The sequence below is a fragment of the Ambystoma mexicanum genome, chromosome 6p (genome assembly GCF_040938575.1).
Source record: "Ambystoma mexicanum isolate Mex_15411 chromosome 6p, UKY_AmexF1_1, whole genome shotgun sequence".
NCBI lineage: Eukaryota > Metazoa > Chordata > Amphibia > Caudata > Ambystomatidae > Ambystoma > Ambystoma mexicanum.
The window spans coordinates 123,403,228-123,419,912 of NC_090935.1; the positions used below are offsets into that span (position 1 = coordinate 123,403,228).

A 16,685-nucleotide genomic window follows, 5' to 3' on the forward strand; every position below is an offset into this window, starting at 1 on the left:
ACTTCACACAAAATGTTGTGAATTTGTTTAGATGAGAGATCCTTCCCTGTGATCCTTTGTGGGAAAAAAGTGCCGGAAATCGAAAAGTTTGGTCTGATCTTTATTATTGTCTTACCTTATGCTACCTGGAGTGGGAAGAACCTTGACACTTAGATGACAACTGCAACAGATGTCTCAGTCAGTTGTGAGCTGGCACAATAGGACCAGTTGGCCAACACCATAAGGAAGAGACCAAGGTAATATTATCTCATCATATGAGTTCTTTATTAGGTTTATCTTTAATTCAGGTATATCCCTGGAGTGCCACATCTATGTACAAATGCCCTGGGATGTGTCTGTTACAGAGCTGGTGGCAACCACACGATACAATTTGCAGCTTACTGTAGGTCCACCTGCTGAACGGGGTGCGGCAGAAGCAATGAGTCCTGGGAGAACGGCTTCTCCCGCAAAAGAGGCTGTCTCACTGATGCGTCCTGTAAAGCACGGCCTGGATCCGTCTCTGTTTGACCGGGCTGGTAACCACAGCTTATCGACTGCTAGGGAAACAGCTTATACTGCTGTAGCGTACATTGTAAAATCTGCCCACCTCATTCGTGGGCACTGTTCCAGGTGAAATGCTGGTCACAAAATACATGGGGTGATGATATCTTGTGCAGGATTCTGGACACTGTGATAGTTTCTTAAACCATAATATGTGCAAAACAAAGCTTCGATGGAAAACTGGCCATTGATCCATCAGAAATGAAAAAGAAAATGCCTTGTGGATTCATCAGCTTTAAAATAAAAAACTATAAAAAAATGTGCAGGGCAAAGCAAACTGCATCTGTTTGTACAAAAGGATGTGCACACTTTGGCCAGGGAGATGTGTCACACGGATAGGAAACATAGCAGCTCAATGTGGTGTACAAGGGAAAAAAGATAAGTGATACTTTAGAAATAAGTTAAACAGCCCAGCATGCTCAGAGTGCTTGCAGCAAACGATCTGTGTCTGTGAGAAAAAAAACAATGCACTGTGACAGTTGTCCAACTCCAGGCCTCGAGGGCCGGCATACTGATGGCTTTTCAGGATAACCCTCATTAATTTTCATCAGGAAAAATGTGCATACATTTAGAATCATTGTATGCAAATGCATCTGATGAATATTCATGAGGGGGTATCCTGAAAACCTGGCATGGATCCAGCCTCGAGGACTGGAGTTGGACAACCCTAGCTGTTATACTAGTGTAGAGCTTTAATTTTGCAACTGCAAAGAGCACCATCTGATGGACGTATAGCGGGATGTGGTTGGGTGGAGGACGGGAGTAGAATAATTTTGCAATATCATCCATTCAATTTGGCTGAGGTTGGTTCTGTCCTTGTTTCAACTTTTCAATATGGCACATGTAGTCTTAGGATCATAATGGGGAAATCCAGGACTGCAAGTCCCAGAATGCAAAGATAAAACCAGGACTAGACTAGTGTCTCCCGAATGAAACGCATAATGTTGGCACGTGTGGAGTAGAGCACATGTTAGTGAATTGTACAGCATGATGGGGTCAGGTGATCCCAATAAGAACATCAACAGCCTGTTCCAATGGTTTTCGACCAGGTTTGCACCCAAAACACAACATAATAATAAAATAATATTAAGTGACATGGCGATATATTATGGAGACTTATCAGCTGGCAGAAGGTTGGCAGGATGGCCCCGTGGCACCAGGTGTCACTGCTAAGTCAGCATTCTGCGAGAGGGTGAGGCATCGAGACATGTCCTATCATAAAAGAAATGCAATATCACACAATATCACACTGACTGCCAGCCAAGGGTATATGGTTGATGCAGTTATGAGATTCTACAGCAAAGGAAGGCGATGGTGTTGCTGTGAGATTCAATGGCATAGCAGAGATTTCTATGAGTGCCTACGCTAAAGGAAATACGTGAGATTCTATGGCTTAGCAGAGATTTCTATGAGTGCCTACGCTAAAGGAAATAACTGAGATTCTATGACACAGCATATATTGTTGGTGGCCCTGTGAAATTCTACATTAACAGAAAGAGGTGGTTCTCTTATGAGATTAAATGACATAGCAGAGATGTTTGTTGGTGCTAAGAGACTTTACATCAAAGAAAACGGGTTTTCTATTGCAGAGCAGAGATGTTTGATGCTGCTATGAACATTTACATTAAAGGAAAGAGGTGATGCTCTTATGGTATTCAATGACAGAGCAGATAGTTCTGATGCTGCTATGAGACACTACATTGAAGGAAAGAGGTGATGCTCTTATGGTATTCAATGACAGAGCAGACACATTTGATGCTGATATGAAACTCCATGGCACAGCAGATGCTGCTATGAGACTACATTGAAGGAAAATGATGGAGCTCTTTCGAGATACCTTGGTACAGCAGATCATTTGTATGTTGCTATGAGGCACTACATTAAAGAAAAAAGATTGTGCTCTTGTGAGATGCCTTGGCACAGCAGATATTGTTGATGCTGCTATGCGGCATTACATTCAAGAAAATAAATGGTGCTATTATGAGATTCCTTGGCACAGCAGATATTGTTGATGCTGCTATGAGACACTAAATTAAAGGAAAGAGGTGCTGCTCTTATTAGATTCTATGGCACAACAGACATTGTTGATGCTGCTATGAGACACTAAATTCAAGGAAAGAGCTGCTGCTCTTATTACATTCTATGGCACATTAGATACTATTGATAATGTCATAAGACTCTACATTAAGGGAAAGGGTGGTGCACATATTAGCCTCTGTGGCACAGCAGATATTGTTGAAGTTGCTATGAGACATTACATTCAAGAAAATAAATTGTGCTATTATGAGATTCTATGGCACAACAGACATTGTTGATGCTGCTATGAGACACAAAATTCAAGGAGAGAGGTGGTGCTATTATTAGATTCTATGGCACAGCAGATAGTGTTGATGCTGCTACGAGACACTCAATTAAAGGACAGAGATAGTTCTCTTAGAGATTCTATGGCACAGCAGATAGTGTTGCTGCTGCTATGAGACACTAAATTAAAGGACAGAGGTGGTGCTCTCATGAGATTCTATGGCACAGCAGATACTGTTGATGCTACTATGAGACACTAAATTAAAGGAAAGAGATAGTTCTCTTAGAGATTCTATGGCACAGCAGATACTGTTGCTGCTGCTATGAGACACTAAATTAAAGGACAGAGGTGGTGCTCTCATGAGATTCTATGGCACAGCAGATACTGTTGATGCTACTATGAGACACTAAATTAAAGGAAAGAGATAGTTCTCTTAGAGATTCTATGGCACAGCAGATACTGTTGCTGCTGCTATGAGACACTAAATTAAAGGACAGAGGTGGTGCTCTCATGAGATTCTATGAATGAGAAGAGATGTGTTATGCTGCTATGAGTCTCCGCAGTAAAGGATGATAGGATATAGGAGATCGTCCATGCTGTTATGTGATTCAATGGCAAAGGAACGCGTGGCTGCACTGTCATAAGTGTATGTAGGAGAGGTGAGATCGTTCATGGGTGCAGTGCTGTCAAGAGATTAGAAAGGACATCGGAAATCGTTCATTCTGTAAGTAGATTGTGTATAAGTGAAAAAGGGAGCTGCGCTGTTACGAGATTCACAAAGGAACGATGTGCAATGCTGTTATTAGACGATATACCAAATGAGTGTTGTGCAAGGCTTTTGCTGCATTCTACGGTAAAGGTGAAACACGCAATGCTGTCACAAAGGTGTACAGCACAGCACATAGCTATTGAAGAGAAATAAAACATGTGAGATCTCCCACACAGTGTCATGAAACACCTAAAGTGTGCTCTGACAATACATAAGAAGAGAGAGCTGTTTTGCTGTGATATGACTTCGAGCTACATTGGTCAAGATACATTGAAGGCAATGTGAGCGGGCCATATTCACAATGCTACGAGCATAAGCCTTCTTCAATAAACTAACGCACAGCAAGACCGAAATCAGTCATCCATCTTCACCAATTCTCGGATTACATCTGATATTTAGGGATCCAGTCTCTTTTATAAGTATCGTTAGTATTGGGCTCAGCCAATCCTTCTCTGCATTCTCGGATGAAGCAGCACAATTATAGTAATGGAGGACGAACTCAAGCATTCAAGGAACTAGAGCTATGCAATCTGGGACATTTCATTCCAATCTGAGGAGAAAAACTGTTTGAGGAAACAAGGTTCATGTCACTTATGTGTCTATAGGCAACTGGCTGAGTAATAAGATGGACGCCACTGACCTCGTGGCACTATCACGATGCAGAGGGGCAGGGTTCTGTGGGTAATTATGATCCACAATGGAAGGGTGCATGCATTGCATACAGATACTTGTGTCAGGTGTTGTGAAATACCAAGGTTCTACAGGCAAAGGGGACCCTCAAAAAGCGTCTGGAGTCAATGGGGATCCAACTTAAAGCCAACGGGATCAAACTGGCATTCTTTGGACTAACCTGTTGCGTGATGTATGGTGTATGCTATGATAGAAAATGATGGATTGCAGAGGCCTAGTAGTCTGTAGTGTGAGTAAAGGGGCCGCACTACTCAAACGTAAATGGGTTTAGTTATGTAGAGAATTATGATTTGGAGGATGTACGGGGCAGATGCTCCTGTGCCAGGAAACGGAAATCTATAGGTTTAGGTGTTATCTGCAATACTGTCCATTGAGAGCTATAAGGATTATTCGGTATCAAACGATATAATCTCTGGAAAAGATTCATCGATATTTTTGTAAAGGCACTATCCAACCCTTTCCCCAAATATTCTAGAATTGAAGTTTGTTTATATAATTGCACCAGTCATAAAATATTTTGGGAAGGATGTTTAGTGCCTTTAAAAAGAATATTGAGTCACCCTCAATGTTTGTAGAAGCAATTATATCACACACAGCCGGTTATTCTATGCTGAATGATGGTGGATTACAGAGGTCTAAAAGGCTGTGGTGTGAGTGAAAATAACTGACTAGATGTTCCTTGGCTCACCCATGTACTGAACACCCATGTACTGAAATGTAAGAACGCTGTAAGCAACGTAGACTTTTGAGGGATACAATGAAAATCCTGGGGCTCATGTCCTCTGATATAAACTCCTGTGAGGTCTGCGGGATTACACTGCGAATTAGAAGGGCGGATTTCATAGGACTAAAAGAATGCAGATTGAGTTACGAGAAAGGAATGTGAAGAGGATGATTAAGTTGGTTATGAAGAGAATTTTAGTTTGGCGTTTGGGGGTGTGATTTGCTGATGTACACATGGAGAATGAATGAAATCGAATTTACGTAACAGATCAGGGGGACACCAGCACACAAGGTCATTGATGTGGGCAAAGAGGGGACGTCATTGAAGTCTAGAAAGTCTATGATTTGCAGAGTCAAAAAACAAAATACCTTGAAATCCAAGGGTTAATGATCAACGAAAACAAACAAAAAGAAGACTATGTTTGGGTGTACAGAATACGGGTGATTACCCTAAATCTGCAGTGCGGAGATCACCCCTAGTAGAGGACGGCCTGGCGGTTAGCAAACAATCCATCTAAAGCAGATGAAAAGACTGCAGGCCCCATTTCCTCTTTCCTTGTGTCTGCTCTTCTTTCTGAGGTTCTGGGCCTTTTTTCTTCCCCATGTGAAAGCAACTCACTTGTCGCGAGTCCGCCACACGGAAGCTTCCTCTTGTGTTTCAAAGCAGCCACTGAGTAATGGTTTCCTCGGTCCTGATCCGCGCACTCTGGAAGGATTGCAGCACCAAAGGATGGCGGGGCAACGCGTCAGTTCCCTGTGGACGGCTTCCGTGTTACTGACCATGCAACAAAAAGGTAGCAAAAATGTATTTGCAAACAAGGAGGCCACGGGGTGAACTGAGCTCTTGGAGTCCGGCAGTGGTAGTGCTTCCCTTTATGTTGACTCATAGGAGACCCTATGAGGCTTTACTGTGCAGCTACAAGAGCTGTGCTTCTATAAGAAATGGGGGAGAAAAGCAAAACACAGGTTAGGTGTCTTAGGGTCAACTATAAAAGGATCTTAATCCTCTCTCATGTATTCACACAGTCATGTATGCATTCTTAACACTAACATATTAGTTAACTGTGGTGGCCCATAACGAACATGGGCTATACAATAGGATCATAGAACACATAATCATTATTAGCACATAGCTGTATTTAATGACACATCTCTACAATTATAGAATACAATATACTTTCAAAACCACACACAACCAAATATGGGAGAATTCCAGCAGTTCTGCATAGGGTATCAATCCTTTGAACGTCTGCCCCCACAAGTGGCTCAGTGTGCAGAGGCAAACGTTTTAAGCCGCCCCTTGACTTGGGCCATGACAAAGCCCATACTGCCCACCTCCTGTCCACAATTCGGACTTATTTGTTATTTTTGTATTTTTATTGTATGTGGTTAATAAAATATAAAGCGTTTTTACGATTTAATTCAAATATGCATCATAAAGTGACAGTGGATAATACATTTAAAAACAAACAATGAATATGCAGCCTGACTATCTAGATGGATTGTCCATGATGTCATCGAATCCAAAATGTCAGAGGGAGAAAAAAACGAAATCATTTGAATTAAATGACTTTTGATTTTCTCTCCTCCGGGTATTTCTGGTAACCTGCACCCCCCCGCCCCCAGCACCCCACCGCCTACTTGGCGGCACACTTTTCTGTGTCCCGCCTACTCCTTCATCCCTCTGCAACACCGGTTCCCTTCACTTACGTGCTTGCGAATTACCACCGCAGGGTCCTTTTTTTTCCTTTGCAAAACTTTGTTGTTTTGCAAGTGTGGACACCCCCCTCACAGCCAATGCCATTATAGGTAACAGGGCTGCAGGTGACACCCCTACAACCGCTGCTTCCCTTGTTCGCTATAATGGTCACACATGTTAGATTTGCTCAAAATTTTTAGCTGTACGAAATGTTGGTACAGCTGAAATTCGATCAATTCAGCCATTAGTTTTTTTTTTTTTTTCTCCATTCTTTTATACGGATACCATCCAGATGTAATGATTACAGCGTTTCAATCATTTTAATTGAGCACAGTATCTCAAAGTAGCTAAGATCAGGGACGGACTACGGCCTCCTAAAGTTTGTCGCCATACATTCTCAATATCTATAAAGTCCACACTGGGTACCAATTCTTTAAACTGCAAGTTGCGTAAGATGAATGAAGCGGGACAATTCATTACCACGCGTTTCAAGTACTCTTTTCTTTTTCATTCCCACAAAACCGACAATAAAACATTTCTTTGGGGAGCAAATCACGAATGGTTAAAATGTCTCTAGTGGGTAAAAAATTAAAGTTTAACCTCTTAAAGATTGTGCGCATATGATTATTTGGATATCTCCGAAGATAGGGTTCAAGATAAGACAAGACAATGAGGACTTATAATAAGACACTTGACCAAATAAGACCTCCCTTTTTAGTGTAAATACATGCAGTCTAAAGACACCGAAAGGATTAATCAGTAGAGTAAGCACACATGTTAATGCACCTAGAAACACATGTGTACAGGCGTGTTATAAATGCCATATCATAAATACAGTGCTCATATACCCCAAATTAGAATGGGGAATAGGAGAGCATTTTGGGTGCAATGAGCTTTGGCTTCCAGCACAACAGCTGGAATTCAGCGCCAATGTAAAGACATTGAACAACCCATATCCCCATAATAGAGGCCGCTAGCAGTACCTTGTCAACTTATCCATCGAGGCAAATAGTCACAAATCTATCTGTCAAATGCAGACGTCAACATGTCCGATGACGCATCGCTGCTCAGGCGGGCCCACGCGTCCACTGCAAGAATAACTCACTAGCCAATGGACAATAGTGACACGTGATTGAGAAGATGGGCTGCTTGAAAGAATGTAAAGCATTCTCTGACTTGGTAAAACATGCAGAAAGGTAATGAAACGGAAGACACTATAAAATAAAAGTTGGTCCATCATATCATTATTGGGGCCGTGCAGGGAATTACAGTAACAGTTCTGTATTAGCCGCTTAGGTTTAGAGAAGTTTCATCAGTGATGAAACTGTCTAAACATAATTACATTTTGTTTTTATAAGACAATCTGTTGATATTTGTTTGATAACTTGTTTCTTTGTTTTTATATGAAATGTGCTTTTAATGAATGAAACTAATTGCTCAATAAAACATTTTTTTTTTTAATTACATAATAAGAGGATTTACCCATCGAAATAATTGATTTGATCTGGACAGACAACCCAACCAAACTGAATTGTAATCTCAAAAGGAAGGGGGTGCCTGACCCAGACAGCTGTTGACAAGATGTACAACAGCTGTGACATTGAACACACTAACGCAGATACAGCATGCTCCAAAAGAACAGCGCAAACTTGCAGAGGGGTCAGTTTCAAGGCTGGAAGAAGACAATGTCTGGGAACCATGAGAAACGCCAATCATCCACTTCTGTGACCCATGCGGCGATGCACAAGGCTGTGACGTTCCACCTCAGAACCTGGATAAGGTATCTTAACATCAAAAGAAGATATGAGTACACCCTGCACATCCAAATACCAATGTGTGCTATTCCAAAATACAAGATCTCTACTGCCTCAGAATTGTGGTTTACAGCTCACAGACAGCTCGGTGCAACCCCATGCGAAAAAACACCTATCCAGAGATCTAATCAGTTTCAAGAACTGACATGATTTTCAGACTAGCCTTGCTGTTTGGCTAACCTGTCTTAAGCTATCCAGCACAGTGCTTTTGGGTCATATCATTGTGGTCATGGCACATCTACACTCAGGGTTCAGAACAGACTGTGAGCTGGAAGAATGCAACTCCCTACATTTGGGGGTTCGGTGTAAAAGCTTTTTTCTGGGAAGTAAATAGTAGTTCTCATTCTTGACAGGATATTTGAATTAAATTTATAAATACGTCTTGATTTAAAAATACATGGACATATTGGTTGCAGCACATTTGTTCCGTGTTCCCAGTAATTACAATGAATTAAAACGAGTGTATGCGTTCACCTTATGAGCCCTCTTCACATCAAATGAGGTCCAACCAGACCGAAACACGTGTCTGGGGTTTCTGTTGGTACTCTTGTTCAGAGGAGAATTGCCTTGCATTTCGGTGCTGGACTGCCCCAGGGCAGAACAAAAACTGATATGTTTGGGATATTTCTTCTCTGTGAAAGATAGTGAGCTAAAGACTCTGGGTAAGTCTCTCGTAACCAGGACTAATGTCTGGCAGAGGGACTCCCAGAACCCCCCTTGTTAATTTACTCTTCACATCAAATGTCATAATAGTAGAGTTCTCTCCGTGGTGGGCACAGCTGAAGGCTCTGCTCTGCAGGCAACAACACAGCAGTGCAGGGGAAATCAAGGGGCGGGTAGATGCATATCCGATATTCTTTTTCTTTGGGGTTTTTCTTAACTTTAGTGAGTAAAATGGGGCAGTACACTGCTGTTCTGCATGTCGGCCCATCCTCTGTAAGATGCAGTGGTGGTCTCTAAACGAAAGGAGTGACTTCAAGGAATAACAGCTTGCGTTCTGGCTAGTGCTTTACGTGGAAATACAAAAGTGCAAGTACTCCCTTTCCCAGAGTACCTGCTTACTGTTGAGAAATGCCGGTACTCCTCCATTAAATGTATTGGCTTCCTGCTGAGAAGTGACGGTTTTTGTAAGAACAATAAGCAGACAGAGTCCTTATCTCACCTAGTAATTAGTTGTCCTGTGTTAAATTTTCTACGGCAAAAATATTTTAAGAACTTACTACATCTCTACTGTTATCGCTCAGAAGAAGACATTTGGGGGTGTGTAGTAAATAGTAGTAGAACATTGATGCATATTGCACTGGTTCAATTTATGTATGCTATTTTGACAAAGTGAAACTTTTCTCATATTAAAATTGCTTGTATGCTTCATTCATTCTACATGTTTTGTAATTGAAATTTTACCTATAATTAGGATGATGAAAATTGTTTTGTGTACTCATTTTGTATGAAATATTTGAAAGGTTGAAACTCAGCCAAACAAATAAAAAAAGAAAAAAAAAAGGAAAAAAAAGAAGTGACGGTACTGTGCCTTCCAAATAAAAGAAGTGCAGGTACTGAGCACCAGCAAGTACCTGCCCATTTAAAGCCCTGGATCTCGCTGATATATGTACCCTTTGGTGGTTGTTGACAGACACATACTACAGACGTGCTTTGTCTTGAGATTTCTACATGAAGAAAGACTTGGGACATCACTTAAGCATGTTCTGCCAACCCACTTTGAGTTTTAAATTTCCAGTTAGTCAGGGGTCCTAAAAGACTACGTATGGGGCCTCATAAACATACTAATTGAATGTGGTGTCAGTAGAAATTACCATATGAGGTGCCCTCCTAAAAAAAGTGGTGGGAGTCCGTCCACCCGCGTGTACCCTCGACTTGATCCCTGCTGTTAGTATTCCGCCGAAATCTCTGATGTTCATTGAAACCAATGCGTTTTTCAAATTCTGATAGGAACGTCTCTGATTTATTCAAATTCATTTTGCGATGTGGTCTCCACTAGTACACATGGCACAGGGAGAGTGGGCGTAATTGATATTTGTGCATACTGATAGCTCAACCTCAGATTACTGCTAGTCACTTTCACCTCCTACCTCAACATACCCATGTCTGTTGCCGCTGCTTGTTTCATTTTTTTTAATAGAGGCACCTAAACCCACTCCTGAAGGAAGAACTTCAATAAAATAACCCCTTCCACATCATGTATTGCTCCCCAGAATATTTAAGTACAATTTCCTGACTTTGCACCTGGTGCAATAGAATCCATGACTAAATTACAAGTACGTAAGAGCGAAGTTGCGGAGTGCCGCCCACTAAAGGTTGACCCACAAAGTCAGTTTTTGGTTTTTCTCCTTTCCACTGCACATTTTCAGGGGGGTTTGCCCCAAACTCCTCTACCTACTTTCAGTGGCGTAGTACACAAAATGGGCCCCCCTGTGAGCAATACTGAGGGAGTCCCCTCTTGTCCCCTCAGCTTGGAATCAAATCACGGGTCATGCCACACTCTGGCCCGCCTAGAATACCACGCTTGCACAATATGCACAAACATGCTGCTGCAGGGGTACACCTCACACTGCACTAGGAGAAAGATATACATATGCGTTTAATGCATTATACAGCACACATTCTGAGAAAAATTGGCTAAAAAGCCAGAGCATTTGCATTTGTATTGTAGGGTAACATCAATCCAAAAATCCAATACGTGCAAGTCACCAACAATGCAAAGGAACATTAATGCTTTAGTTAATGTAATGCATTGCTATTAAAAATGCCATGCCACAATGAAAACATGCCCAACTGGTTGCACGATGTAGATCAGTCCTGGCATGTAATAGCATATTACAGTAAAGCATGCCAGGCCACATTTAGACATACCTAGACTGTTTGCACCACAATGCCAGTTGAAGCAATAACACTTATCATGGCTATTATATCACATTTGGCCAGAAATGCCACAGCAAAAAATGCATAGAATGGCATGACTCAAATGCCAGTCTCGTCAGCTAATTACTCTGAGCAGGCTGCTTTATGAGAAATGCCCAGTTAAAAATGAAAAGTCAAGCCAAACTAACAAATGATTAGACTGACTGAACGAAAATACCACTCTAGCAATTACTACCACATATCATGCCTGCTTAGCCTGGACATGGATGACCATTAGGATTTACCGCACAATCCCTGTCCCATCCCACCCCCCCCACACATCTCCTCTCACACCAACACGCCAAATTAGCTCCTCTGCCCTGAATTACCTCCACATCCCTCTTCCATGTCCTAGTGCTTATGAAGAGTGGGACTAGGAGTAATGAAGATTACAGGTTACTAAGCCAGGCATTACCTCCATGTCCCTCTTTCTCATCCCAGTACTTTTGTATGAGGCAAATTTGTATGAGGCAAAGTACCTCATACAAAGGAACTGGGACGAGGATGAATAGGGATAGGAGGAATGAAGATTACCAATAAGTAACCAAGGCATTAACCACAAGCAGTGGCACAACATCATCGAGCTGACTGGGTTTCAGCCCCCCCTCCCGAAATGTAGGGGTATGTTGACTCGACCTGGCTGACCTATAGAGCCGTTGCCGGACAGAACAGTACAAATGTTAAATAGCACCTGGGTTTCACTGTTAAAAAAGGCCCAGCAATTACTAACACAAAGCATTACACTGTTAGTACCTGCATTCAAACGTTTAATTTAATTGTTTAAGCAATTGAAATTGTGAGGTGGGTTTAGTAATTGTATACCAGGGGAGTGATTCTAAGGGTAGAGAGCAGATAGAAGACCGCTCATTCTCACAGAAGTCCATAAATGTGTCCTTTCAGACTTAAACGAGAGAGTTGAACATTGAAGCTGCACTAGAATAGTCTCATTAGAATGCATAAAGAAGTTAGATGCCCCCACACAAATAAACATGTCCCTCACCAAACACCCACGAAGTTAGCGTCTCTTCCATCTTTTGAAGGGTTAGACCCCCAAAATGTAGGTTGCATTGTGCCCCTGACTCAAGCACACACATCATTCACCATATACACACACAAACCCAGCCACCCATACATTTAAATAGACACACTTTAACCATACAGGCACACTCAGGCAGCCACTGCTACATTTAAGTGTGCACTCTTCCACCATACAGGCACACCAGGAAACCACCCATACCTTTAAGTGTGCACTATTCCACTATTCAGGCACACCCAGGCAGCCACCCATACATTTAAGTGTCCACACGTTCACCATACAGGCACACCCAGGCAGCCACGATGCATATAATTGTGCACCCTTTCACCATACAGATACACCCAGACAGCCACCCATACATTTAAGTGTGCACTCTTCCACCATACAGGCACACCAGGAAACCACCCATACCTTTAAGTGTGCACTCTTCCACCATACAGGCACACCAGGAAACCACCCATACCTTTAAGTGTGCACTATTCAACTATTCAGGCACACCCAGGCAGCCACCCATACATTTAAGTGTCCACAAGTTCACCATACAGGCACACCCAGGCAGCCACGATGCATATAATTGTGCACCCTTTCACCATACAGATACACCCAGACAGCCACCCATACATTTAAGTGTGCACTCTTCCACCATACAGGCACACCAGGAAACCACCCATACCTTTAAGTGTGCACTCGTCCACCATACAGGCACACCAGGAAACCACCCATACCTTTAAGTGTGCACTCGTCCACCATACAGGCACTCCAGGAAACCACCCATACCTTTAAGTGTGCACTATTCCACTATTCAGGCACACCCAGGCAGCCACCCATACATTTAAGTGTGCACTCTTCCACCATACAGGCACACCAGGAAACCACCCATACCTTTAAGTGTGCACTCGTCCACCATACAGGCACTCTAGGAAACCACCCATACCTTTAAGTGTGCACTATTCCACTATTCAGGCACACCCAGGCAGCTAACCATACATTTAAGTGTCCACACTTTCACCATACAGGCACACCCAGACAGCCACGATGCATATAAGTGTGCACCCTTACACCATACAGACAACCCAGGCAGTCACGCATGCACTTAAGTGTACACCCTTTCACCGTACAGGTAGAACCAGGCACCCACCCATACATGCAAGTGTCCACACTGTCACCATACAGGTACACCCAGGTGGCCACCCATACATTTACGTGTGCACCATTTCTCCATACAGGCACACCCAGGCAGCAACCTATACACTTAAGTTTGCACCATTTTACAATACAGGCACACCCGGCAGCCACCCATACATGTTAGTGTGCACCCTTTCACCATGAAGGCACACACACCCAGGCAGACACGCAGACACCCATAAATTTAAGTGTGCACCCTTTCACCATACAGGCACACCCAGGCAGTCACACATACATGTAAGTGTGCATCATTTCACCATACAGGCACACACGCACACCCAGCCAACCTTACATTTAAGTGTGCACCCTTTATTCATAGACTCACACAGGTAGCCACCAATACACTCACAAAAGCACACTCAGTCAGTCATACATTTATGTGTGCACCCTTTCACCATAGACGCACACAGGCACACCAAGCACCCAGGCAGCCACCTATGCATCATGCATTCACTCATCCATGCACATTACATTAATACATATATGCACACACACTTAAAGAAAATATGTGTTCTTACCTTTCATCCTTTGGTCCAGGGAACAAGGCCTTCAGCTCCATGCAGAAGCCAGGAACGCTTGACCCAATCATCTGCAGAGGATGTTGCGGCCTCCATGTCATGGGGTGGAGGGTGTCCTATTGCTTCCAAAATAAATGCTTTCTTCTTTAAGTCTCTATGACTTCATAATGAAATGATTTCTGTTAAGGGACCGAACCATAACGGAAATCATTTCTTTATGAAGGCAGAGTGACTTCAACTATGGGCCTCATTACATGGTAGGCGGTAAGGGTTTACCGGTACCGGTATTTTACCGGTACCGGTAAATCCTTACCGCCTTACTACGAGGTCCCTTTGCGGGTTGGGGAATTTAACGCCTGCTTTTTGTAGGCGTTAAAAACCAAACCGCAAAGGGACCCAGGGAGCTAATTACGGTACCACAATTTGCGGTTCTCTGCCATCCGTGTAATGAGGCCTTATTTATTTTTTAAGCCTGAGGGATGCTCCCACCCCATGACATGGAGTCCTCCAGCCTGGAGGCATCCATGTCATGGGATGGGAGCATCCCTCAGGCTTAAAAAGGAAATAGTTCCTTTTTGAAGTCACTGTGCCTTCAAAAATAAATTATAAGTCTTTATGAAGGCAAAGTGACTTCAAAAAGAAAACATTTAATTTTTTTAATTTTCAATAACTTTTTTTGGGGGGAATATTTTTATAATGAGTCGCTACCAAGACATGCACGGGGTGGGCCCCACAAACTGTGGGGGCGGTGGGGGCCCTCCGCTATGCCAGTGCTTGCTGTGAACTGTGGGGGCGGTGGGGGCCCTCCGCTATGCCAGTGCCTGCTGTGAACTGTGGGGGCGGTGGGGGCCCTCCGCTATGCCAGTGCCTGCTGTGAACTGTGGGGGCGGTGGGGGCCCTCCGCTATGCCAGTGCCTACTGTGCAGCACCCGCAACACCTATCTTTGCAGCATTTCCCTGCTCCTTCCACCTTCTGGGCTCCCCATTGTTGATTGGGGTTTGCAACCGACCAGGCCGCAGCGCAAGGCACTGTGTGTTGGCCTTCGTGTGGATCTCTATTGTGTAGCATTATGTTGTGGAGAGTGGCATTAAAGAGTTAAATCATAATGCTCGCCTCCGGTCTTGACATAGAATGACTTATTTGTGAACACTTTAACTGCTCTTTCATGGTTTCTTAAACCATTCTCACGTTTCTGCATTTCTTCCGGACGAATGTCACTCGCTCCCAACCTTGTGATCCTCTGCAAAGCCGTATAAGTTTGTTAAGTTATTTTACAGCACTAGCAATACATCCAGTGAAATCAACGTGAACCCATATACTGCCATCAATTACTTTATTCCGCTAATAACACCATGCTTCTTTAGTGACTGTTATCTTGCTTCTTTAAGTTTTGATTTCCAGCCATATTTTTCCATACCTTTTACAACTTTCCAAAACGGGCTAATGGTTTCAAGGCTCCTGCCGGCATACACCTTGGCAGAAGAGCGCATATGCAGTATTATATGAATTGAGATTTCCACCTCTTTGTCAAGTTGCCCCTGTGCAGAGGTATGAATACAGCACCAAACTATAAAGCGGAACCATGTGCTGATAACTCCAGAGAGACCTGGACTTACTTGGCAAGGCCTTCATGTGAATGGCTGCGATAAAGTCATGCTTTTTGGTGCCGTCTTTTCCCTTTCTCCGCAGTCGTATCCTGAAACAGAAGATCACACTGTGGTTAGAATGCTGCCTTCCGATTAAGAGCACTGGCGTTAGAAAACATGCAGGGACGTTGCGCAGTGTTAGTAACTTTGTTTGCCCACTGTGCATTGCAATGGGGTGGAGCAACGCGATTTAAATGTGTTGTTTATCTCAAAGATTTACTAATTCCACCTATTTGAAAGAGTGTCAAGCCCTCATCAACCCCACCTCCCACCCCCCACCACATCCGACACGGATATCCCTGTGTGCTTCCATTGGTGGACCACATTGGCACTGTGAAGAGCACTGGTCAGAGCAAGTTAGACTGCACTAATAATAATACCAGTTTTTATCGAGCGCTAGCTCACCTGAAGGCATCAAAGCACTGTAATAACAGTTGATATATTTTACCATAACTTCATATTTTCAAGAGCACTGCACATCTTTATGGGGTAAGAGTCTTGCACACAAAAGCAGGTGCATTCTCCTTTAAATCTCATAAATGAAAGAGAAAATGTAGCTTTCCAATTCTGTCCGCCTGACTCCAAGATGGCCGGATTCCAGGGAAAGAATACTGCAGCCAAAGAATGAGCTACAATTATCTCGGGGTGGGGGCGAAAGGGCCTTTTATTACTGGTGATGGCGTTTTCTTTTCCAATGAGCCATTTTTCACTAGTGTGACCGCTGACAGAGAAAGAGAGAAAAGCTTGAAATACTATCAAGGGTCTGGAGAATTTTTGTTTCTTGGAAAATGATGTTGGCAGCCGGCTAGTGGAAAATGGTCTGGTTTTTATACAAACTTCTAA

At 43.1% G+C, this 16,685-nt stretch overlaps 1 protein-coding gene across 1 annotated transcript in view; it reads right to left on the reverse strand.

Annotated features, from left to right (window-relative positions):
* Positions 1–237: 237 nt before the first annotated feature.
* Positions 238–16,685, reverse strand: part of IL11RA (interleukin 11 receptor subunit alpha) — a 422,207-nt gene continuing 405,759 nt past the window's right edge. Inside the window, exons 12-13 of the mRNA XM_069626821.1 lie at positions 15,813–15,892; positions 238–5,957 (exon numbers count right to left, since the gene is read on the reverse strand). Of these exons, the coding sequence (XP_069482922.1) occupies positions 5,941–5,957; positions 15,813–15,892 (97 nt within the window). The 3' untranslated portion in view covers positions 238–5,940. The remainder of the gene's footprint in view (positions 5,958–15,812; positions 15,893–16,685) is intronic.